This window comes from Piliocolobus tephrosceles, chromosome 13, assembly GCF_002776525.5.
Source record: "Piliocolobus tephrosceles isolate RC106 chromosome 13, ASM277652v3, whole genome shotgun sequence".
Classification (NCBI taxonomy): Eukaryota; Metazoa; Chordata; class Mammalia; order Primates; family Cercopithecidae; genus Piliocolobus; species Piliocolobus tephrosceles.
The window spans coordinates 43,797,609-43,824,457 of record NC_045446.1 but is presented as its reverse complement, the minus strand read 5'-3'; the positions used below and the strand labels follow the sequence as shown (position 1 = coordinate 43,824,457).

Sequence of the window (26,849 nt, the reverse complement as noted above, 5' to 3'; positions counted from 1 at the left end):
TAGTAATGTCATATTAATAGAGATAGTGAACTGTGTGGCCACAGAAGGTTTTGGGTTGGGAGAAACCCCCCTCTCTTCCTGCTTTGCAGCACAATCACCAGCTTCGTCCACTCCAGTAAGTAACATGAGGGAGAATTGGTTTGAAGAGAGGACCAGCTCTGCCTCTTGGTTTTCTCCATATTCCAGGGCACTATACTAGTGCACCAGTGCACTGGGCCTGGCTAGTGTTTCTTTGTCCCAGCACAGTTCTTGTGCCTATGGCATTTTTGCTACTTTACCCACTGCATGGGCAAATGCCCTCAGGTATGAAAGCTGCTGTTTTTGCTAAGCTAGGAAGAATGTATTCCTCTCTGCAGACAGTATATTTAGACCTATTTGCATGTGAGACTCCTCTGTGGTTTTAATGAGAAATATTTAGTCAGTCTAGTATTTTCTTTTTGTTATTTTTGTTATGTCAGAGTGAGGGTCTTTTGCAACTCTCTACATCCTAATTAGAAGTCATCCTTGGATAAATTGCTTTTTAAAGCTCAAACTGGAAAATAAATCTGGGCCTACATATTTAGGATTTTAGAAAGTTCGGAAATAAAGTTAGGAAAGGTAAATGAAAGTAAACAAAAGTTAGTGAAGTAAAAGTAAATTTTATGTTACCTTTCAGTTCTTTGCTTTTTCTTTGATGAGCTACTTGATAGGAGTTGAAGGCTGCAGCGAGCAATGATTGTACCACTGCACTCCAGACAGAGTGAGACCCTGTCTCTTTGAGAAAAAAAAAAAAAAAACTACTTGATAAATGATAGAGATATTTAAGAGGCACCAATATTTAGCTTTGGATGGAATCAAAACAAGTCTTTCAGTTATTCAGTTTTTTAAGGCTAATGCAATTGCTATTAAAAGAAACTTTAAAATGTTTACAATTCAAACCAGTGATCTCTTAGTCATAATACTCTTTGTTTTCATTTTACTTTTTAATTAAGCTTTAAATTTTTCTAATGGCTTAAGAAAAAAACTTCAAGATTAGCCCATTTATTTGCAATTGTGTTCTTTAAATCTTCTTATAATGCTTCCAAAAAATCTCTGACAACAGAATCCTACTAACTCTAAGCTCATTTCTAGTTATTAAATTAGCTCTTAGTACTTTTTGTTGTAAGTTGACCTAATTTTGACCTTGCAAAGCTAATCAGCTAACGAAACTAATTATTAAAACACATCTGTGCTGCTTAGAAATAGTAAGATTTGTCTTGAACTTGCATCATAGGTTTTAATGGGACATCTGGTATATATTTTAATAGGCTTCATTAAGTAAATTTTATGTCTTTGGGGAGAGCATTTCTCATTATGTGATCCCACCTCTACAGTTGGTTTTAGGTTCCTCCTTGTGAATGACCATGTGGTCTAAAGTATGGTCCTGAACTTTCTACTCTTCTCTGAAATCTGAACCTTTGTGGCTGGGCTTAGATGGTGATGAGAACATTTACATGTCTTCGTTTATTCTCAGGAAATGTTCTTTGAGTAGTAGCACATGCTAGGAGCTGAGAGGCATTGGGAATGTAGTAACAAGCCAAAACCGATAGTTCCTCTATTCAGGAGGCATTAATAGTGGAAACATGATAAAATTCACCCTATTTTCAGGGCCACCCCTCAGTGGAAAAAAAATTCACCCTATGGATATTAAATAATACTAAAGAATTATTGAAAATCTGGTTACATGTGGTAAGGGCATTCTAGTTATCTAAGAAAATGTCCATCTTTTTACAGATGCAAACTGAATTTGGAGGGAAGAAATGACATAATATAGGGTATTTGCTCAAGAGAATAGGTGAAGTATATGTGCCGAATATAGGTGATAGGTTCGTCAGAGGTTCTGTAATTGTGTATGTTTGAAATTTGTGATAGTAGGGTATTTTTTTTAAAGAATCTCACAACAGGCCGGGCGCGGTGGCTCAAGCCCGTAATCCCAGCACTTTGGGAGGCCGAGACAGGCGGATCACGAGGTCAGGAGATCGAGACCATCCAGGCTAACACGGTGAAACCCCATCTCTACTAAAAAAGCTACAAAAAACTAGCCGGGCAAGGTGTCAGCGCCTGTAGTCCCAGCTACCCGGGAGGCTGAGGCAGGAGAATGGCGTGAACCCGGGAGGCGGAGCTTGCAGTGAGCTGAGATCCGGCCACAGCACTCCAGCCTGGGTGACAGAGCAAGACTCCGTCTCAAAAAAAAAAAAAAAAAAAAAGACTCTCACAACAATAAGAAATGCCTAAGAGTGACAAGGCATAAGTACTGCACTGAGATAAAGATGTTTCTGTACATCTCAGCCAGCTGCTGTAGTTACCAAAGCTGAATACATGTTTACCCTGTGTCTTAACTATTTCCCTCCTGGGTCCAGATACATACACAGAAATATGTTGATATGTTCACCAAAAAAAAAAAAAATGTTCAAGAATGTCCATTGCAGCCTTCCTCAGCCCCAAGCTAGAAAGTATGATGGATAAATGTGATATATCTATGGAATAAAATACAGCATTGAAAAAGATGAGCTTGCCAATACAGCACAACATGGATGAATTTCATGAACAAACAGTTGATTTAAGAAGCGGGGAAAGGCTGGGTGCAGTGGTTTACACCTATAATCCCAACATTTGGAAGGATCGCTTGAAGCCAGGAGTTCGAGATCCATCTGATCATTGACATCAGAATAGTGGTTACAATCTGTGGGGTGACTTTGACTGGAAAGGAGCATAAAAGAAGTCTGTGGAGTACTAGGAGTGGTCCATATCTTGATCTGGGTAGTGTTTATACAAGTGTGTTCACCTTGAAAAAGTTCACTGAGATGTATCCCAATGATTTGCTCACTTCTGTGTGTGTGTGTGTTCTATGTAAAACCAGTGGTTCTTGCATTAGCTAAAAATCTGGTTTTTTGCTTGTATGTAATACTTCAGTTGAAAAGTTGACCAAAGCCAAAAAATGTCTGTCTGGTGGTCAGTGATTTGATGGAGTTGAAAGAAGCCTAGCATGGCTGGGGCATGTAGATCATAGTGCTAAGAGATGGAAAGCGCCTTGTGCTATTTGGCTGTTTCAGTTGTGATGTTTTTTAAACAGTGTTGTGATCAGAAGGGCCCTTTAGAAAGACTGGCTAGAATATGGAGAACAAAGAGGAGACCAGAGTGGATGTGGGAGGCCAATGGGTAGGTTAATCTAGCTCAGGCAATAATTAGCAGTGACTTACACAAAGGCAGTTTTAGTGGACTTGTGCATGAGTTATCTAAGAGATAAAATTGACAGGATTTGAGAATGAGTTAGATAATGGGGAGTGAGGGCATAACTCCCATTGCTCTCAGTATCAGTGATGACTCCAAGTTCCTTATACAATTTGAAAAATTATGGTCCTGTCTTTTTAAGTCAAAGAAAATTGGAAGAAGAACAGATTCAGAGGTGAGGATCAGACACTCAATTATTAGTATGTTGAATTTCATACCTTTGAGTTAAGTAGTGATATCTAGTAGGGAATTGAAACACAGTCCTGTGACCTGTCTTGTCAAGTCATACTTGTGACATATTTGGCCCAGATACTTGAGAGTAGGAATCAAAAGAACATTTTGTGGACTTTTTGAAAATATCCACCAAAATATGCTGCTGACACTATTTAACAAAGCATTTTAAACAATCATAAAATTACATAAATTGCTCTTGAATGAGGATGTATTTTTTAACCTATGCTATTCCTTGAGGCTGTTGAGTTCCAAAAGCTCGTTTTTTAAAGCAAATCCAGTGGAGCAGCATCATATGCAGATATAATTTATGCAAATTAGCTGCAAGCATTCAGGTTAAACAAAAAGAGTCTGAGAGAAATAATGGTCTCAGTAGTACAGATGATTCTGCCCTCCTTTTTAATTTTGAACATGTGCCCCAAAATGAGCATGAGGTGAGAAACACATCTGCTGTTTCTTTAGATTTCTGTAGGATAAGCATCTTGCTAGACTGCATGGATTGTCTTTATAGAAGTGTGTATTTTTAATACAATATGGCACTCACTATAAGCCATCTACTTCATCTGGAACCCAGCCAAAGAAACGGTGATTTGTACCATTGCTTAAAGAATGGGTTGTATTGAACTTACTGAGGGATAGTTTATATGTTAGTCTCCAAAATGACATCTTAAGAGATTTTCCAAGGTAATTTTGAGATTTTTCCCATGTGACTTATCCTCTGCAGAATATGAGTACTCAAAAAAAAAAAAAAAATAATGTCTTACTACTTTGTTTCAGAGGGATTCTGTCTAGTTCTAATATTTGCCATAATTGATTGAAGTCCAGGTGCACCTTATGCATTGCTCTCAAAATTTACTTCCATTTGACTTTATCTTTCATTTTTGCAACCCTAGAGAGTCAACAGCCCTTGAAACTGAACCCCAGAGGATTTTAGCCTTTTTAAAATCTGTGTTTTTTTCAACTCATTCTTTGTGTTTAGCTTTTCTGTCTACTCTTTTATACTCTTTTTGGAAACATCACCATTATGAAAAAATGTTTAGGAAGATACGTTTCCTGCTTTAGATAACTTTTAGGGATGTGTTTGTTGCCTAGAATAGTGGGAGGAATCATCTGTAGTACTGAAGTTGTATGTAAACCTAGTCAGAGAGAATGCAAAAGTTCACAAAATGAGGAACCCTGAAGTTGAGTAAAATAACCTGTCCATAGACTTGGTAGAGATTCATGTGCCTGATCCTCTTTTGAAAGCCATGCTGAAAATAATGCTTCTGCATTTCTGTAATTCATTATTTAAATTTCAGAGACATTAAAGAAATTGTAGTAGCATTTTAAAAGATTCTGATTCTAAAGCCTCCATTTGAGTGATATTATAAAAGGATTTGAACATCAAATTGTTCTAAAATACAATTTGAGTGGAATCTTAAAATTCTTAAGCTATATTAAAATCGTTTAATTCTAGATAGATATAGGTTTACGCTTGAAATCAGCAATGTTGAAGGACAATAAATTGAGAAATAATCACACTCAAGCAGGACTAGAATATCTATCTGAAGTACAGCAATAAGCACAAAATAGTGTATTTATCAAATAATCAATACGAGTAGACTCTTGATTAGAGATGTCAGAAGGGTTCTCCCTAGACTTATCACACAGGCTGTCAATTAACATTATTAGATTGTGATAAGAAATGAGCTTGACCAGGTATTTTCCTTTTTGATTCAGCCAGTTACCCCTGGAGTAATGACCTATAAGGAAGTAATCTTCCCAGGTTCAGATTTATTTTAACTTAGGCACTGACAGAAACCATTGTGAATATTGGCATGAAGATCTTCTAAAAATCCTAAAGTACCTAAAGTTTATAGACATCTTATGTAGATGTATGTACATCTACATAAATCAGGAGGAAATCAGTCCTTATGGAAAGACAAGTCAAAAATTAGAAAAATAAATTTGATATATATACCCGATGACTCAGAATATACCTTATAATATTTGCCAGATTTTTAGTTTCCACCCTACATATCGGGTACGTAACAGAAGGGCTTAGATGGTGACTTGGTAGCCATCTTTCTACCTCACTTTTCAAAAGGGCAAAAAAAAAAAAACCATTTCAGAAAACAGGGCATATCACATATTCTATGTGTCCCCCTTTTACTGTCTGTTAAATCGTTCTTTCAGTTTTCCATCTCTTAATTTATACTATTGAAGGGTTGTAAAGACAAGTAGCATTTGGTAGAACTTGGTCACCTAGACACAAAAATTAGTTTTAATAGGTATCAGTTTTAAACCTCTTCAGCAGTCATAAAACTAATTTTTTGGTTCTGCCTTGATTTGTAAATTCAGTGTATGTTTTGTTCAGGTGAACAAATGTATTCTTAAAATTAAAATATAATGTTTACTTATAACTGATAATTTGAGGAAATAGGAATGGAACATGGGGCCTTTGCAAATGGATAGTTTTTGGGGAAGATTAGAAAGCAGCACGAAAAATGGAATATAAGGAAATGGTAGTTATTGATATCAAGCAGTGGAAAACCAATGATGTGTGAGGGAACAGGAGGAGAGCAATCTAGAGAAGCAGTGGGCCTTTTTAAATGGCAGATACTATGCAACATCACTTGTCATTCAAACATGTACTGAACCCTATGTGTGGGCTTCCGTACTAGGCACTATGAATACAACAAATAATCAAAATGTAATTTCTAGCCCTAAAGACTTTCATTTAGAAGGAGAGGCCAACATAAATGGAGAATTTTAATGTAGTGCTCTATACTAGAATAGCAGAGGCATAGAAAAGACACCCTTAGCCTTGTATACTCTTCCTTTCCCTGATCATCTTTAAGGTTTTTACTTTAAGTGTGGCTTCTTCATGAAAGCCTTTCTAATACCATATGTATTGTATTAGCAGGAAGTGATTAATTGTACAGATGAGGGAATATTTGTCTGAAGTAGTTGCATCTGATATCAGTTTTTAACTGAAAATAGGAAGTTTTAAGTTAAAGCATCATCATTTCCTTTTACCAAAGGTTGGGACAGGTTGACCATCTTTTTGCCATTTAACAAATAGTTTACTTAATAAATCATACTGATTTCCTGTAGTCCCTGAATATTCCAGGATATTTCATACCTTTGTAACTCAGTGCAATTTCACCATTTAGATGGCATGCCCAGGCATGCCTAGGCAGTAAGGATACAGAGGTGAACAAAGAAATGGTAAGAATGCCTTTAAGGGGCTATTAGGATCTTCAAGTGAACAAAGACATTGAACAAAAAGTATTATATAGTGAGAGTTACTACAAGGAGTGCAGGAACATTTAATGGATGTATTATAACCTACTCTGGGATTAAAGAAGGCTGCCCAGAGGAAGTAATATTTAAACTGGGACATAACAAATGAGTTAGTTTAAGAATTGGGGCGGGTGTTACAGTGATGTGGTTTGGCTGTGTCCCCACCCAAATCTCATCTTGAATTCCCATGTGTTATGGGAGGGACCCAGTAAGAGGTAACTGAGTCATAGGGGCAGGTCTTTCCTGCACTGCTGTCATGAAAGTGAGTCTTACAAGATCTGATGTTTATTATAAGGGGGAGTTTTCATACACAAACTCTCTTTGCCTGCTGCCATCCATGTAAGATATGACTTGTTCCTCTTTGCCTTCCACCATGATTGTAAGACTTCCCCAGCCACGTGGAACTGCAAGTTCAATTAAACTTCTTTCTTTTGTAAATTGCCCAGTCTCTGGTTTGTCTTTATCATACAGGTAGGGGGCCTTAGGGAGGAAAAAGCAATACAGTGAATACTCTTCCTCCTGTATTGGTGAGCCACAGAAAATGGAGAAACCCTTTTGCTGAAAACAGCTACAAATGCCAAAAAAATGTTAAATGCTATCTGTTTGAAGTTATCAAATCAGGAAGTACTACTAAGCCAAGACTCAGAAAAGAAGGTAATCTGAAAAATGAGACTAACATTTGGGGCTACTTTTGTCCTGTAGGCATTTACCAATTCAGAGGAAGGAGCTGAAAGACTGTGTAGCCCTTTTGATGTCGCTTACGTGGGTAGGAATACAAAATGGGACCCTTATAGTTTTGCAGCACTTTGCATTGGGACCATAAAGACTGTGCCCAAGATAAGATACGAGAGAAGTGGAAATCTCAAACCCTGGTATTAGATTAAGACCTCGGTTTATTCATGCCCCCAGGTTCCCTGCAGAAACAAAAGATCTTTCTAGAAGATTATTACAGGTTTCAAATTATTTTCACGAAGTTTTTCAAATATTAATGTTCAAAACATATTCAGACATAATCAGTCACACAAGGACACAAAAACATGAATCAAGAACCAGTTGAAGCAGTAGACAATAAAAAGCTCTAGGTGCTCCAGGAATTAGTTATAACAGACACAGATTTTGAAAAAACTGTGCTTACTAAATTCAAAGAAAAGAAATTGCAAATTTTAACAAATGGAAACATTTTTAAAAATAATACGGTTTGGAAAAGAACAGACATTCTAAGACCAAATTAAATACGATTTGAGCAGCAGATCTTCACATATTAGTGTAGAGAAGATCCGCAAACTAGATTTTAGGGCAGAAGAAAATGTCCAGAAAGAAGCCTGGAGAGATGCAAGAATGAGAGAGGGAAGGGCAAGAAATAACATGGATACAAGGAAAGGTCTAATTACATATACATGTAAATGGGCATCCCAGAGAAAAGGAAGATGAGAATGTTACAATATTTAAAGAGATGTTGGCTAAGAATTTTCCAAAACAGATGAAAGCAGCAATTTAGTACAACATAACCTAAATAGTGTAATTTTAAAATTGGATCGAAATGTAGGTGTATATCTAAGAGAAGTGAAAACATGCCCACGCAAATGTTTATAGCAGCATTATTCATAATAGCTAAGAAATGGAAGTAATTCAGATGTCCATCACCTACAGAATGGATAAATAAAATTTGGCATATTCATGCAATGGAATATTCAGCTATAAAAAAGAATGAAACTTGATATAACATAGTTAACCCTTAAAAACATTATGCTAAGTGAAAGAAACCAGTCACAAAAGACCATCTCTTGTATGATTCCATTTAGATGAAATATCCAGAATAGGTATATCCGTAGACACAGACTGAACAAGAGGAGAATGGATGGAAGATTTGGAGGAGGTGAAATGTTTTTAAATTAGGTTTAATGATGGTTACACAACTCTGAGTACACTAAAGAATGCTGAATTGTACAATTTAAATGGGTCAGTTTTTATAGTATGTGAATTATATCTCAGTTTAAAAGAGGGAAGAGAAATCCACACCTAGACATATCCTAGTAAAACTACAGAAACCAAAGAAAGATCTCAAAGTTGGTAGAGCTATGGTGCTGGAATTACCTTTAAAGAGGAGCTAAATAGACTAGTAGATAATTTCTACAATTGGTGAATCTTCAAACTGAATACAGCTGTGAAACCCACGCCCAGATGAAGAAACAAAACATCTGAGCACCCTAGTAGTCCCCCCTGTACACCTGCCTAATACAGAGCATCTATGTCCTGTATTAGCCAGGTGCACAAGAACAATGGAATTGGGGGAGCAGTGGAGAGGAACAATGAAATCAGAAGAAAAAAGACAAACAGAAGAAATTGTAATGATGACATTATCACTGTGATGCCAGAAAATAACTGCCAACCCTGAGTTTAACCCAACTAAGATATTTTTTAAGAATGAAACTGGATAACTTGGCTGGGCACAGTGGCTCATGCCTGTAATCCCAGGACTTTGGCAGGGTGAGGCAGGCGGGTGGCTTGAGGTCAGGAGTTCGAGACCATCCTGGCCAACATGGTGAAACCTTGTCTCTACTAAAATTACAACAATTAGCCGAGCATCATGGCACACACCTCTAGTCCCAGATACTTCGGAGGCTGAGGCAGGAGAATCGCTTGAACTCAGGAAGTGGAGGTTGCAGTGAACCGAGATTGTACCTCTACACTCCAGCCTGTGCAATAGAGCAAGACTCCATCTCAAAAAAAAAAAAGGAGAATGAAACTGAAATAAAGATATGTTCAGATAAGCAGAAAAGAAGAGAAAGAATTTGCCTAAAAAACCTGTGCCAAAGGAAGTACCGAGGGATATTCAGGCAAACAGCAAATGATCCCTGATGGAAGGCCAGAAATTCAGGAAGGAATAAAGGTGAACAAAAGTGGTAAGTATTTACATACCAGTAGTTCTCTTAGGTATATACCCAATGGCTGTGGTACATATATTCACAGAAACTGTTCAAGTGCCTGTCAGCAGTAAACTAAATTATATTGTCACATACACCTTACAGCCATGAAAATGAATCATCTGCAATAATGTAGATGAATTTCACAAACAATATTGAGGAAAATTAGCCAGATAGAAAGGACTACCTGATGTATGATTCTCTATATATTTAAGTATAGTAGGAAAAATGAATCTTTGCTTAAGAGTATTAGGATAGGCTGTTAGAGGCATGGGGTGCCTTGTAGAGTCTAGGTACGTAAGAGGGACTACTAGGGTGCTGGGATGATCTATTTCTTCATCTGGGTGTGGGTTTCACAGCTGTGTTTAGTTTGAAAATTCAGCATGATATACACTTACACTGAATGTACATTATATATATTAAGCAGTTTTTAAAATGTGAAAAATCAGTAAATGTCAATGAATAATGAATACTGGTTGTGTAAAATAATTTTGTATTTATAGCTAGGAAGAAATGTAGAGCAATTAAGGCATGTGAGGTATCAATTAATGAAAGTATTCATGGCCGGGCGCGGTGGCTCAAGCCTGTAATCCCAGCACTTTGGGAGGCTGAGACGGGAGGATCACGAGGTCAGGAGATCGAGACCATCCTGGCTAACACGGTGAAACCCCGTCTCTACTAAAAAAACACAAAAAAACTAGCCGGGCGACCTGGCGGGCACCTGTAGTCCCAGCTACTCGGGAGGCTGAGACAGGAGAATGGCGTGAACCCGGGAGGCGGAGCTTGCAGTGAGCTGAGATCCCGCCACTGCACTCCAGCCTGGGCGGCAGAGCAAGACTCAGTCTAAAAAAAAAAAAAAAAAAAAAAGTATTCATGTTATAGACTGAAGATGATTTTTGCCCCCCCAAAACCACTTTAATAAGCTATTTTGAAATTACAAGGAAGCAATCCCAAATAAATTTAAAAGGAGTTTCAGTTATCTTGAAATATTCTAAGTAGATCAGAAATAAATTACATTGTGTTTTTCAATAAAAGTATTTTTTAAAATATTTTTAGACCTATTGTCTGTTTTACTACTTCCCATATTGCTTGGTCTATTTTTTAAAACCACTCAATCTGGCAGTATCTCTTGAGAAGTTTATATGGCACTTAATGTGTATTATTCCCTAGAGGAATCATGAACGAAAGAAAAGGTGCAGATTTTTCTCTTGGGATACAATAGAAAATTAATTGAAAAAGGAAGAGTCCATAATTTAATGTATAGTTACAATTGGGGAAAATATCATAATATATAATTTTCATATTTGTTGATTATGTCTTCTTAAACACCAGTTATTACTAGCACAGTTCTTTATATGTGGCAGCTCGTATAGCTTATGTTCGTATTTTCATCTGCTTGGTTTATATACAATAAGCTATAACAGTCATTTTTATGCATTGTCTGCTTACTCTTTGCTTGCTTCAGACTCATCAGTTGGCTTTTGCATTCCATATTATGATTTTGAAAGAACTACTTCAACAAAAAATTGTATTTTTGTTATAGTGATTCTGCTGCATAGATTACAAGCACTCTATCTCCATGCTTGGATAAACTCCATCAAAAGCACATTATCCTCCTACTTCTGTGGCCAGCTGCCTAATTGTATCTGCTGTAACCACATGCTGTTGGAACATGATACCAATGAAGAACAGAAATGATAAATTACTCCCTGCAGGTGATAGTGATAATGATAATTTTTAATTTCCTTCTTATAAGGTCTAGTCTGATCTTATTTCATTGGTTGCTGTCCTATTACATACACACAATGTGTCCTCTTTAAAGAAATAATCATCACACCAAAATACATGAGAAAGTCATTTGTTTTTATCCCAAATCATTGTTCTTCAAATGTGTATATTAAATGAATTGCATTTACCTTTATATAGAATAAACGAGCAAAACATGGCTTAAAACAGATTTTTTCCATGATTCATTTTACAAATGCCATGAGTTTTCTTTTTGTGAAATTCACAAAAAGATGAGTTCTGGAACTATTATATGCTGAGGAATATTTAAGATGTACAGCAAAGCTACATGCTTCTATTTCCCTATGTGCATCAAAGTAATTGTGGAGGATTCTCACAAAATGTCGAGTGATCAAGCTATCCCAGAAATTCATCATGTGTATGTATTTTCCTTTCATTCTGTTTTCTTCTATCATTATTTTTGTTTTTTTTTTTTTTTTTTTAATTACTTACCACTCATTCTCCTTTCTCTCACTCTAAGGGACTTTTGTAACTAAAACTTTTAGTTATAAGTTTTTCTGACTGTGGTATAATTCAGTGGAATTTTATTTAATTGTGACCTTGCCTTTGCAGATTAACCCAGCTCCTACAGATATATTTTAATGTTTTTCCCTCAGCAGTTCTCATTGCCCCGACAAGATATATATGTGAGACAAAGGAGAAATTTCTTCTGTAGTCAGCCTTCAAACCTCTGATCTTTTTCAAGCACATGTCAAGTTGTAGCTCTGGTTAGTTATTTATTGCCATTGCCTATTAGTCATTATTTCCTATGGTTATTCTTATATTTGAATGACTTCCACAGAGAGAATGTATATTCTTTGAAATTAACATTTAAAAGATGTAAAGATAGCCTGTCAAAGTGATGGTAGCAAGATGATCAAATTGTAATTGAAAATAGTGGCATGTTTATATTTTCCTGACAAAATAAATCATTTATTCCTAAATCAGCTGATATTTGGTTATATCACATATAATAGCTTTGCAGAAATAAAAACACTAATCATAATTCATTTGGTTTTATATTATTGTTTCAAAATTGAAGTTTTTTTCTTAATCTCTTAATTAAGCCTCAATGGCATGCAACTGTAGTTCCAGCTACTCAGCAGGCTTAAGCAGAGAGATCCCTTAAGCCCAGGAGTTTGAGTTCAGCCTGGGCACCATAGCAGGACTCCATCTCTAAAATTAAATAAAATTTTTAAAAAATAATCACACACAAAAGAAAAAAAACACAAACCCTGTCTCTTTAAGGGGCATTCTAGATCATGTTGGTGTTTGAGGGTAAACACCCATTTTAAAACCAGAAATTCCCTTTGTTTTTTTCAGAGCAAGAATCTTCTACTTTCTCAGCTGTAGTTTAGTGCTGTCTAATGAATAGGTAGATTATCTGCACAAAGTTTGAATTTCAGGTGAATTCCTTCCTAATTTCTCTTCATGCTTCTGCTTTCTGTTTAATGTGTGCTGTGGAACTGAGTTAGTATTACTGTAAATCAAACCTCATTAGAAATGTGACTGTGCTTGAGGACTCAAAGATACTGTGATGCATTTCACATGGAGGCAATTTCACATATTTGTCATAGATCCTTTCCGGTGCTTATAACCGAAGTTAACTATGTCTGTCATTTTTCTTTGTCTTAAAACTTATTTTTTGGTTACCCAGAACTTCCCAGTATTTCTTTCACTGTATTATTTAAGGGCTGGAAATTTTTAACTGAAATTCATACACAGATTTGGAGATAGATTAATAACCATGTATGGCCGGACGTGGTGTCTCACACCTGTAATCCCAGCACTTTGGGAGCGCCCCCCTCCAAGAAAAATGTGGGGAAAAATAAATCCTAGTAAGCTAATAAGAGCTTTTGTGAAAATTTGGGTTTAAAAGCAGCTTTTGTAACATCTTCAGCTTCAGATATATGAAGAGAAACATTTCTAATTCTGATTTTAAAAACACTGGCAATAAATATAACAGTTACAGAATTGTAATTGCAGAAAGATGAGAGGCTGACACATGAGTTTAAAACAGTTTTAAAAGATACATTAAAAATTTTGAAAACAAAAGGTATTTTAGAACTATGGGTTTTCTGTTCTTGTTGTTCCAGGTTACCTTCTGGTAGCATTTCCCATCAACCTGAAGAAGTTCTTTTAAAATGTTTCTAAAGGAAGTCTATTGGCAATTAATTTCTTTACTTTTCCTTGACTTGAAAATGTCGTATTTTGCCTTCATTCATAAATGATCTGTCTAGATGCAGAATTTTAAAACTTTCTCCATCAGTGTCTTTTTCTTTTCCATCTGGACCACCAATGTCACGTTAGATCTATGGGTCTCCAAGGTCCTATAACATGCATTTTATTGCCGTCTTTTTCCCTTCTTCAAATTGGATAATTTCTATTAATCTTCAAATTCACTGATTTTTTTTGTTGTCATCTCCATTCTATTATTCAGCTCAGACGTTTCAGTTATTATAATTTCCAATTAAAATTTTTTCATTTGGTTCTTTTTTATGGTTTGTTTCTCTGCTGAGAATGTCTAGTCTTTTGATTCATTCCATTGTGTTTTCTGTCCCTGTTGGAACATAGTTATAATTGCTGCTTTAAAGTTTTGCTTGATAGTTCGAGCATCTGGGTTATCTCAGAGGTGGCTTTTCTCTTGAGAGTTGTTTAATTTTCCCGATTCTTTGTATGTTGAGTAATTTGAGATTGTACCTTACATGTTGTGCATGCTATGTAGTATAAACTGTGTATCTTGTTAGAATCTTAAGAATGTTGATGTTTGTTGTTAGCAGTCAGCCAGCCCAGTTAAAATCAGACCATAAGTTCTCTCTTAGTGTGCGAGCAGACAGTTGGCCAAGTCTCAGTCCCATTCTCTAAGCTTTTGTTATGCTGTTTTGAGGCTCTCTTACACATACCTACTTTACGGATTAGTCTGAAACTTTTACAGATTTTTCAAATCTCAGTTCAGTTCTCTAGGCCTTTACTTGTTGGTTTTGGTTTTTTTTCCATGAATGTTTTATTCAGAGGTTAATCCTGAGACTTGCACCAGTGATTCCAATTTTAGTTCAGTTCTCTAAGCTTTTGCTATGTGGGTTTGGTTCTCACCTGTAATTGCGTAATTTGGGGGTTAGGCTGAGACTTGGGCATTTTCTACATACAAAATTAGGAGATCTTTTCTAGCTCTCTCCTCTCCATATTTGTCCCACATGTTCCATGCTTTTTAGAGTTAAAAATTATTAGTTCTGCTGGGCGTGGTGGCTCAAGCCTGTAATCCCAGCACTTTGGGAGGCCGAGACGGGCGGATCACGAGGTCAGGAGATCGAGACCATCCTGGCTAACACGGTGAAACCCCGTCTCTACTAAAAAAAAAAAATACAAAAAACTAGCCGGGCGAGGTGGCGGGTGCCTGTAATCCCAGCTACTCGGGAGGCTGAGGCAGGAGAATGGCTTAAGCCCGGGAGGCGGAGCTTGCAGTGAGCTGAGATCCCGCCACTGCACTCCAGCCTGGGTGACAGAGCGAGACTCTATCTCAAAAAAAAAAAAAAAAAAAAAAAAAAATTATTAGTTCCATTCAAGTTCAGTTAGTCAATGCTTTAATAAAGTATACTGACTATATAATAAAGCTAGCCATATTTGAGACTGAAGACAAAGTTTTCATTTGGCTAAAATGTATTGAAAACCTACTATGTAACATTGTGTTGGGTAAGGGGCATAGAGGTGAGTTACACATACGCCCTGCTCTTAAATAAATTGCAGTATAAGGCACACTATAATATACTATCATAACTAACATAATAGAATGTATAATAAACACATTTGCTCAGCAAATATTGTATTGTATCCTATGGGCCAGGTTACTGCTCTGGGCCCTAAGAGTATAGTGGTGAACAAGACAGGCATACAGAAATAAATAAGAAAACAGCTGAACTGGTCTGTGGAGAGGCATCGTAAGTATCCAGAAATCAATTATAAAAGGTTTTATTTAGAAATATTCTAATTAACCACATGGTTTTTATGATAATCTGTGGCTGAGTACTATATTGTTTTATAATTCTATTTGGCAGAATTATTAATAGTATTTTGATTCTCTCAGTATCTAAATTGCAATGAACCTCAAGGTTAAATATTGAATTTGGTTTGTACCTAATCCATAGTAACCCTACAAGATAAATAAAATGTCACATTTTTAACAAAAGCAGCAGAGTTTAGCTTTACCATGATTTTTCAAAAACTTAGTGTCCTGTTTTTAACACTTTATAAGCTTAATATAATGCCAGTTTTAAAAAATGATTAAGTCCAGCTAGTTCCAATAGTGAAAGAAAAAGGAATGGTATTTAAATTTAACCAAAATCTCAAAATTATGTATTTACCTGAATATGTTAATTTCTTTAAGAGATCTTTTTGTAGGCTGGGTGCAGTGGCCCACACCTGTAATCCCAGCACTTTGGGAGGCCGAGGCGGGTGGATCACAAGGTCAGGAGTTCGAGACCAGCCTGACCAACATGATGAAACCCCATCTCTACTAAAAATACAAAAATTAGCCGGGTGTGGTGGGGCATGCCTGTAATCCCAGCTACTCAGGAGGCTGAGGCAGGAGAATCGCTTGAACACATGAGGCAGAGGTTGCAGTGAGCTGAGATCGCACCATTGCACTCTAGCCTGTGCAACAGAGCAAGACTCAATCTCAAAAAAAAAAGATCTTTTGTACTATTTTTGTACTATCACAATAACCCTTAGGGCTCACTTTGGAGTTTCTCCTTTGAGTACTTGCTTAACCATAAAATTTGAGTACTATTGTTCATTTTTTCAGGAAAAAAACATAGGTAACATTTTAAAAATCTTTATTTCGTCACAAAAATATTCATAGTACTTGACTTAAAAACAGATATACTAGACTAGAAGAAATTAAATGAACTGGCTTTGTATAAAAGAGCATGGTTCAATTATTTATTGCTATATAATAATCCATTTCAAAACTCTGGCTTGAAGCCCAAACCATTTATATCTGTTTGTTTCCGATTCTGCAGTCCTGAGTGGACTTAACTGACTAGTGCACCTGCTGGTCTTTCCTGGCATCTTTCATGCTGCTGCAGTTGTCTGAACGCTTGACTACAGCTGGAGAAGTCAAGATGGCCTAACGCATGGGTGGACACTCAGTTGGCGAGTGAGGATCAGTGAGGGGCCAGCTGAGTCTCTCTTTCCATGTGTGTTTACCTTTCAGTGGTCTAGCATGATTATTTCTCTGTTAAAACATACTGATTATTTGATCAGCCTTATTACTTTTATTATGTTGCTTCTGTGAGGAAAAGCCAAATTACATTACTTTGTTTTTACTTATAACATCTTTTCCAGGAAAAATATTGAGTTTAAGAGGTATTGAGTTTCTGAAATGGTTTCTCATTTGCCATGTCTTAAGAGACAATAATTAGTTATTATATAATGTAATTCATTTAGTAAGTATTTATATTTCTTTTTTTAAAAAACAGGCAATTGCTGGCTACTTTGATATATATTTTGAGAAGAATTGCCACAACAGGGTAAGTATCATGAGTTATCTAGTAAGAATCATAAGCATTTTGCTGCTGTAAGCATTCGGGGTTTGTGTTTGATGTTGTAGATTAATGTACCATGATATTAAAAATCTTGTACTTCATCAAATACTTTTGAACTTTACCAATTCAGGTCGTGTTCTCTACGGGCCCTCAGAGCACCAAAACACACTGGAAACAAACAGTATTTCTACTGGAAAAACCATTTTCAGTTAAAGCAGGTGAGAAAGAATAGTAAGGGGAAAAGTATCTTATTCATTCTGAAGTAAAAGATATTCATTCATTTTACAACTACTTTTTCTGTGCACACTATATTTGCTTTTTGAGACAGAGTCTCACTGTCTCACCCACGCTGGAGTACAGTGATGTGATCTCAGCTCATTGCAACCTCCATCCCCTGGGTTCAAGCAGCTCTTCTGCCTCAGCCTCCTGAGTACTTTGGATTACAGGCACGCACCACCACACCCAGCTAAGTTTTGTATTTTTAGTAGAGATGGGGTTTCACTATGGTGGTCCCCAACTCCTGACCTCAAGTGATCCGCCTGCTTTGGCCTCCCAAAGTGCTGGGACTACAGGTGTGAGCCACTGCGCCTGGCCTGCACAATATATTTGAAGTAATATAACAGATGTTAAGAAAAGATGTTCTTAGAGTTTACCATCTACATACATTTTAGATGGCATATCATTTAATTAAAGACATAATTTAAGAAAATTTTTTAATTTTAAGTCTAATTTCTGCCAACTAAAATAAATAAGATTACCTAGCTCTTAAAGTATCACAGAATAATTCAGAAAACTTTAAGCAATAATTAGTATTTTATAAGTTACAAATATAAGTAAAAGAAAATATTTTCTTTCTCCAAGTGACTAAAGAGAGATATCACCAATAAAATAAAAGTTCAAGATAATTTCATTCAGTAGTTATTGTAGGCCAGGCACAGTGGCTTATGCCTGTAATAAGCCACTTTGGGAGGCCGAGGCAGGAGGTTAACTTGAGGCCAGTTTTGGGTTTTGTATTTTCTTTTTTGAGACGGAGTTCCACTCTTGCCCAGGCTGGAGTGCAATGGTACCGTCTCAGCTCACTGCAACCTCCACCTCCTGGGTTCAAGCAATTCTCCTGCCTTAGCCTCCAAGTAGCTGGGATTACAGGTGCCCGCCACCAGGTCCAGCTAATTTTTGTATTTTTAGTAGAGATGGGGTTTCACCACGTTGGCTAGGCTGGTTGCAAACTCCTGACCTCAGGTGATCTGCCCACCTCGGCCTTCCAAAGTGCTGGGATTACAGGCATGAGCCACCACACCCAGCTGAGGCCAGTTTAAGACCAGCCCAAGCAACACAGCAAGACCCTATCTCTACAAAACAATAAATATTAGCTGGGCATAGTGGCACAAACCTGTAGTTTTAGCTGCTTGGAGGCTGAGGCAGGGGGCTCGCTTGAGTCTTCAGTGAGCTATGATCATACTGCTGCACTCCAGCCTGGGTGACACAGCAAGACTGTCTCAAAAAAACAGAAAAAGTTATTGCATTCAAAGTTTATTTGTCTTACCATTCTCTCCACTGTCTCCTCCCTGCCTATCCAAATGTTATGCAGTATTCAAGGGCAAATCAGATTCTATTTTTTATTTTAAAAACTCATTGATTGTTCACTTATATTAGCACCTATAGTTTTGACATACCTATACATTTCACTCTAAAAGTTAGAATTTCATTATGGGATTTAAAATTTTAAACTGCTTACTACATGTAAGTCTTCTTGTACCACCTTCTCTGAAAACCTCCTGAGGGCATGAAAGCTGAATGTATAACAAGCTTCAGTGAAAAAAATCCAACTTCACCAATAACTCAGGGAAAGGCTAACTGAACCTGTGAGATGCTGTTTCTTGTCCATCAATTGGGGGAAGAAAATACATAAAGTTTACCAATGTCAAGTGCTGCCAATAATGTAGCCAAATGCAAGTTTCATCCCCTTTTGTTGGCTTTTAATTAGTAGAACTTTTAAGAACAGTTTGATATTATCAAGCTAAGTATAGATGTACCATCCCTACAGTCAAGCAATTTTTTCCTAGGCCTGTATTCTAAACAGTCTCTCCCACAACATATATAAAAATTTTTATAGCAGCATGGTTTGTAGAAGGGAAAAGTTGGAAATAACCTTAATTGTCCACCAGCAGAAGATGGATAAGTAAAGGTAGTAGTTGCATAGAATAGTATCTAGAGCAGGTAAGTTATGTATGTATGTTTCTATCAAAAACAACATTGAAGCCGGGCATGGTGGCGCACACCTATAGTCCCTGCTACTTAGGAGGCTGAGACTGGAAGTTCCCTTGACCCCAGAAGTTTGAGGCTGCAGTGAGCTGTGATTGAGCTGCTTTACTCCAGCTGGGGCAACATAGCAAGACCCTGTCTCTTGTGGAGTTAAGGTAGGCGAGGCAACATTGAGCAAAAAAGAAAATTGCAGAATGAGTCTGACAAGATACCATTTATGTGAACTTTTAAAACATGTAAAACAACCACACATACACGTATCTAATATAAGTATGAAACAACTCAGATTCAGCATAGTGGTTACCTCTGGGGAAGGATAGAAATAGGATTAGGGCAGGCTACAATTGGGGTGGCAGGGGGGTCAATGTCATATAAAAGACATATTCAAGAAAACTTTGTAAAAAATTGGAGGAACTCTGATAGAATACTAAGACTTAACAAAGCTGAGTGGTGGGCTCTATATTACAGTTACCAGGTGGTTATCAATCTCTGTGTTACATATTTCATAAATTCTACTATAGCTTCAAATTCACTGTTGATACATAAATTGAGTTTAATAGATGCAAATAAATACTAGATTGAAGCAGCACCTTGTCATTTTCTCACTTTGAAGTTGCAAGTGATATGGAAATAAAACCTTGATGGTGTCATTTTCTGTCTGCAGAAAGCTTGAGCACAGCAGAACTGAAATGAGGAAAACCCAAATGAGGTCCTTTTAGCCTCATTTTTGTTTTTCTGTAGCTCTGGTATTTGATGTTTGGAAACTTGAAAATGTTGCTTTTTTCTTCATTGTAGCCATTTTGTCATCTTAATACTAGAGTTTTAAAGGCAGTACTAGTTCATGTTTTAATTGTGAGGGAGATTTAAGATAGCATTTGAGTTTGATTCTCAAAATTTTCTCCTACTTCATTACAAAATATTGTTTAATGACTAGTGAAGTTTTGAAATCCTTACTATTCTTTACCCAGTATTCCTTAGAGTAACTGGTTTGTGCTTTGCTCTTAAGCATTTGTAGAATATTATGAAGGAGTTGTGTGATGCAAATGTTGCCCGCTGGCACCACCTGTGTTTCTTTTACTACCGTGGTGTATGCTTTTTTATCTAAATAGTAAGACCAATATGTCACAAAATATTAGAATCCCCTAAGAGGGTACAAGCTGAAGAAAGATTTTAAAAGGAAATGTTACAGTTGGAAAAGTAGCCAGTCCTTAGTTATGGGAGTATAAAGAAAGGATCATGTAAGTAACACTTTTTCTTAATCCTGCTAAGCCTTTGATGGTAGCGCTAATTAAGAGATGCTGGGAAGTTGCAGAGCAGAGTACTGAAGAGGGTAAGCTCATCAGAAAACGAGCTCAAAAAGATCTATAGGAAGACTCCTGGAGTTTTACACGAGTAAGATGTGTATATGTAGGATTAAATGCACAAGGTCAAGCAAAGTAGTTGGAGCAAATGTGTACCAAGGAGTTCTCAGTTCACACAGGGCTGCAAGGGGTTCACATTTCTAGCTTAAGGCTGTCTAGATCCTCCTTAGCAAATCTTAAAAACAAGCCTTGAAGGGAAAAGAACTAAGCTGCAAGTAACTTAGTAGTCACAAAGGAAAACAAAATGGATACATTCAATAATATAAAATTCTTGATGTCCAGCATTCAACCAAACATTGGGTGCAGGAAGATGTCTGATAGGAACAGACCCAGAAGTGATGAAATTAGCAGACAAGCATGTTGAAAAAATGTTGTAACTATGCTTATATGAACATAGCAAAGAGAATGTGAGAAGACACTTAAAGTGAAAATGTCATTTGATGGAATTAATGGCAGAAGAAAAGATCAGTGAACTTGAATACATAGCAATCAAATGTATTCAAAATAAAGCAAGGAGAGGAGAAACATTTAAAATAAAAATGAACATATCCACAGTAGCCTATGGGAAAATACCAAGCACTCTATCCTAGTCCTTGGAAGAAGCTGAGGGAGGAATAGGGTAAGGTGAGGCGATGCAACAGGAAGTATATTTGATATAAGCTCTACATTGAAGAAACTTAGTTAACCTAAAGAAGGATAAACTCCAAACACCAAAACATATCAAACTAACAGTGATAACTTTTTTAAATTTTAACATAAGCCACAGTAAAAGGAAACATCATGTAGAGAAGGACAAAGAAATAACCTTAGAATGTTCATCAAAAACTGTCCAGGCGTGATTGCTCATGCCTGTAATCCTTGCACTTTGGGAGGCCGAGGCAGGCAGATTGCCTGAGCTCAGGAGTTCAAAACAGGCCTGGGCAACATGGCGAAATCCCATCTCTACTCAAAATACAAAAAATTAGCTGGACGTGGTGGCACGCACCTGTAATCCTGGCTATTTGGGAGGCTGAGGCATGAGAATTGCTTGGAACGGGGAGGCAGAGGTTGCAGTGAGCTGAGATCACGCCACTGCACTCCAGCCTGGGTAACAGAGCAAGACTATCTAAAAAAAAAGAATATTGATGAATATCAATATATTTTTGATGAAAAACTATGTAAGCCAGATGATTAATTGAATGACATTTTGAAATATTGAAACTGGCAACCTAGATTCTATATCTACAAGAAATATGTTCTTTAATGAAACTAAATGAAGACTTTTTCAGGAGAAAAATGCTGAACGAATTTATTTTCAGCAGACTGGAAATATAAGACGTATATTAAAGTAAGTTCAAGAGGAAATAAAATGTCACCAAATGGAAACTTGGATCTTAACAAAGCAATGGAAAATGCCAGAAATGGTAAATGTGTAATCACATTAAAAAGCTTTATTTTTTCATTTCTTAATTTCTTAAATTATCATTGACTAAAGCAAAACGAATAATGTATTGTAGATTTAAAACATATGGAGAAGTAAAATATATGGCAATGATAACCAAGGAAATTAATGAGAAAATAGAAATATTTAATGTAAAGTTTTTACACTGTAAAAACACTTAATACTGTTACAGTGTTACTGTAAATATAAGAAGTAAAATATATGGCAATGATAACCAAGGAAATTAATGAGAAAATAGAAATATTTAATGTATTGTAAAGTTTTTACACTGTATGTGAGGTTTATTAAGTATGTACATTGTAAACCCTAAAGCAACAGCTAATAAATTTAAAATTTAACCACAAACTATAGCTAATAATTTAGTGGTGGAGACAGAATGGAATCCTGAAAAAAGTACTCAATTCAAAAGAAGATAGGGGCCAGGTATGGTGGTCCATGCCTGTAATCCCAGCACGTTGGGAGGCCAAGGCAGCAGGATCGCTAAGACCAAGAGTTTGAGACCAGCCTGGGCAACAAAGCAAGACCCTGTCTGTAAAGAAAAAAATATTTTTTTTAATTAGCCAGGTATGGTAGCACATAACTGTAGTCTGAGCTACACAGGAGGCTGAGGCAGGAGGATTGCTTGAGCCCAGGAGGTCCAGGCTGTGGTGAGCTATGATTGCATGACTATACTTCAGCCTGGGTGCAAAGCAAGACCCTGTCTCTAAAAAAAATAATTAAATTTTTTTAAAGAAGATGGGGAAAAGGACACAAACAGATGAACAAATAAAAATCAAACGGTAAGATGATAGACTTAAATTCAGACTTAAATAGACTGATAATTACATTAAACATGAAGGATCTGGACATGCCAATTAAAGGGCAGAAACAGACTGAATCGAACTAAATGCTGCCTCCAGGAAACACACTTTAAATATAAAGGCACTGAAATTCCAGTCCCAGGTAAGGTGATAATAGCACATTCTACCCAATTTTTCCCACCAAATATAGCTATAAAACCAGAGTGCATGGAGCAGCTATTAAGATCTCTGAAAAGTAATAGCAAATAAATGAGAGGAGGAGAAGACCAGAATTCTAAGTACCAGCAAACCTGTGATAAATTTATGATGTTTTCCTCCAGTATCCCCCAGCCTGGACTCCAGATAGCCTGAAACCTAGACAGAGATCAGCACAGCGAGAGCTCCTGGAGGAGCAATGAATGATTGAACTTGTCATTTAAAAAAACAGTACCATTTACAGTAGCATCAAGAAAAATTAAAACCTTAGGAATAAAATTAACGAAATATATGCAAAACTTGTACACTTAACTATAGAACATTGCTGAGAGAAATTAAAGAAAACCTAAATGGAGAGATATATTCTGTGAATTGGAACACTTAATACTGTTACAGTGTTACTTCTTCATAGAAGAATTTCCTTTATTAATTCAGTGCAATCTCAGTCAAAATCTGTTTTGTAGAAATTAATGGGCTGATTCTAAAATTTATATAGAAATCAAAATCCTAGAATAACCAAAATAATTGAGAAATAACCACATTGGAATCTTTATACAGTGTTATTTCTAAACTTACCAAAAGGTTATATTAATCTAGGCAATATAGTAGTGTTTATTATAGCCATTTAAGTCAATATAACAAATAATCCAGAAATAGACCTACTCTTGTATAATTACATTTTTACAAAGGGGCAGTGCTGATTAATGGAGAAAGGGTGATCTTTTGAAATGGTGCTAGAACAAGTAAATATTTGTTTGAGAAAATAATGATTCTTCACACCATATCCAAAAACTAACATACATAAAAACTAAGTGGATCATAGATACAAATCTAAAAGCTTAGAACTGTAAAACTTCTGGAAGAGATAATATTTGAGACTTTGGGGTGGTTTATGAAACTAAGATAGTGGCAACATTTGAACACAATTTATGTAAGTAATGCCGTAAAGTTAGTTTTAAACTTCCCACTAGAGAGTCAATATCTTCAGGATAAAATACAAACTCCTTACCATGGCCCTTTGCAATCCGATTCTGGTTTTTCATCCTTTCCAACCCCATCCTTTCACAACCCCAGGTAAGCTCATATACCCCAGTTATACAGATTGCTCATTTTTAAGCTAACTTTTCTTTTTCTTCTTGCTTTTGTTGAAGGTATTTTTCTACCTAGAAGGTTGTTTTGACCTCTTTCACTTGATAAATTCCGACTCACCCTTCATGGCATAGCTAATTTCTGTAAAATTTAAATGTCTTCAGAGCTGATTGTTCCCTTTCTTGATTTCCCGGATAAATTCCTACACACATGTGTTACAACATCTCAGCATGCTGGGGTTCTAATAGAAGTTCAACATCTTAGTGTGCCTCCCTCGTTCCTTCTTGATGTGATGTAATATTTGACATACTCTGCTGAATAAATAAGTACAATAGTATATATTGTCATTGAAATCTAATTTTCTCCATCACCTTGGGTAACACTATGCCAAGGTCATCTAGTGTACATATTTTGTTGGCCAATTTTGCCAACTCCGGTGTTATCAGAAATTTCATACTATTGCACTTGAGCAGGTTAGTATTCAAACTTACCTTGGTATGGCTTAAAAGAGTTCTCTATAGTTGTATTTAAACTAAAAGTAGCTTTGGACTCAATGTACTATAAGATTTTTAGATAAAAATAGATGAAGATGTGAGTCTCATTTGGAAAAATTACTGTATGTAAAGCTTATTTTAGTGTCCAGAAGGTAATATGACAAGATAAGTAAAATATTGTAAATGGAACTATAGAGTTACTTTGCCTAGATGAGGACACTTAAAGTTTAAATTCAGGGTGGGTTTTTCCTTTACAATTCATGTACTGTTTTATTGTACAAACTTTTATTGTAAGTAAATACGGCAGTACTTTAAAATTCAAATCTTTTTAATGTGATTTGGCTTTGAAAATATAAAATCACGGTATTTCTCTTTATTTATCCATACAGTACATAGTAAGCTTTTATATGATAGAGAATCTGGGAGTTTTTTCTTTCATTTTTCAACTGTAAGCTTTAACAGCAATTAATAATGATTTGTTGTGGTTTTCTTTCCTTTTTCTGGGGAAATGAAGCTTCATTGCTCCAGAAGAAATTAATTCTAAAAAATACAGTATAACAATTAAAATGAAGTCATTTTTGTCTTGAACTACGGCACTGCTTTGTGTTATACTAACAGCCGTCTGCTGATGATAAAAAAACGAGTCCATGTGGCTCAGCTCCAGAGTGTTCCTTCCAGCTCTCAACACAGTGCACACACTTAACAACATCAGTCATTTTATATCTATTTGACACTGATTAATTGCTCTGATCCATTTTGGTATTATAGTCATTGCCTTGGCACTTTCGTTAGGTCTGAACAGTAGAAGGGAGATCAGCAGTGTGAATTATACATTTATTACTGTGACCCTTCATGCTATTTAATTAACTTAAATGAGTGTGTGTGCACACTCTCATGTTTGAAATTATGATTATGGAAAAGATTTACCTGTATTTCATTTTAAGAAATGAAAATCATAGTTATCAGCATCAGCTTATATACATATGACATTATGTTAATTTTTCAACTATCTATATTGATGCTTACGATTTTTTCTTTTGAGAAAAATTAACAGAAATATCCATTACTAATTCATTTTCACTGGGGCTTTTTGTTTCTAAACTGAGGAACACGTAGAACTCTTATAGGTACATCCTTTGATCCTGAAATGAAGATGATAACCAGATTTATAAGCACCATGGAACATTTCTCTTTTGACTTACGCTAAGGATTGAATAAGACTTTCATAAACAAGACAACTTACATATTTTAACACTCGAAAGGCAATGTAAATGAAAGAGTGCAACCATCAGAGCAAATGCACTAAAAGGAAATATTTACTAGCAATACCTCATATACATTAATGAGAAAAGCCATAAGGTAAATGCACCAGATTTTTTAGATGGTAGTTAAATAAATGAAATCGTACTTATCTCCTCTGATTTGAAATACAAATCAGAGCAATCATAGTTTGGCTGTTGTTTTCATTTACTCTTTTATTGATGAAGATGGCAGGAATGTAACACTGGAATATATTTCATACCTTTTATGAAGAAATTATACTTCTGACCATCCATCCTAAGGAATCAATTCAAAATTCAGATTTAAAAAATATTTGTTGCACAAAGAAATGAAAAATAACACTTTTTATTTTCTTTAAACTCTTGCTTTATAGAATTTTTTTTTTTTTTTCATTTTTTTATAGTCACGTCTGTCAACCTTTTCCTTTTGGTTTCGGGCTTTGGTTTCATCCTTTAACAGATTATATCACTACTTTTGTACAATTTATTGAATCCTTTCCTCAGTGACTTAAAATGCGCCACTTTCTATGTACTGAATCTTAATTGTTCTTCTGATGTCTCTACATTTCATTTGTCTATGTTTATTCCTAGGCACATTTTTAAACGAGTAATTTACATGTAATTAAAATTCATACATTTTGATTGTACAGCTCAATGAGTTTTGAAAATTACATACACCACTGTGGAAACATAGATTATTTTCATCACTCCAAAAAGTTTCTCAATTCTCTATATGGTCAGTCCCCAACCCTGATTCCCAGACCAAGACAGTCACTGATATGCTTTGTCATTATATGTATTACCTTTTTAGAATTTTTATCAACGGAATTATACGGAATGTACTCTAACTTTCTTAGCATTTTTTTTGGAGATTCGTCTATCATTAGGTTGTTCCTTTTTATTGCCAAATAAT

At 36.0% G+C, this 26,849-nt stretch overlaps 1 protein-coding gene across 2 annotated transcripts in view; it reads left to right on the top strand.

The window, feature by feature from the left end:
- PRMT3 (protein arginine methyltransferase 3) overlaps positions 1 to 26,849 on the top strand; it is a 131,647-nt gene that overhangs the window by 98,877 nt on the left and 5,921 nt on the right. For both annotated transcript variants that reach the window (XM_023191503.2, XM_023191504.2), the window contains 2 exons: positions 16,949 to 16,999; positions 17,145 to 17,232. In XM_023191503.2, the coding sequence (XP_023047271.1) occupies positions 16,949 to 16,999; positions 17,145 to 17,232 (139 nt within the window). The remainder of the gene's footprint in view (positions 1 to 16,948; positions 17,000 to 17,144; positions 17,233 to 26,849) is intronic.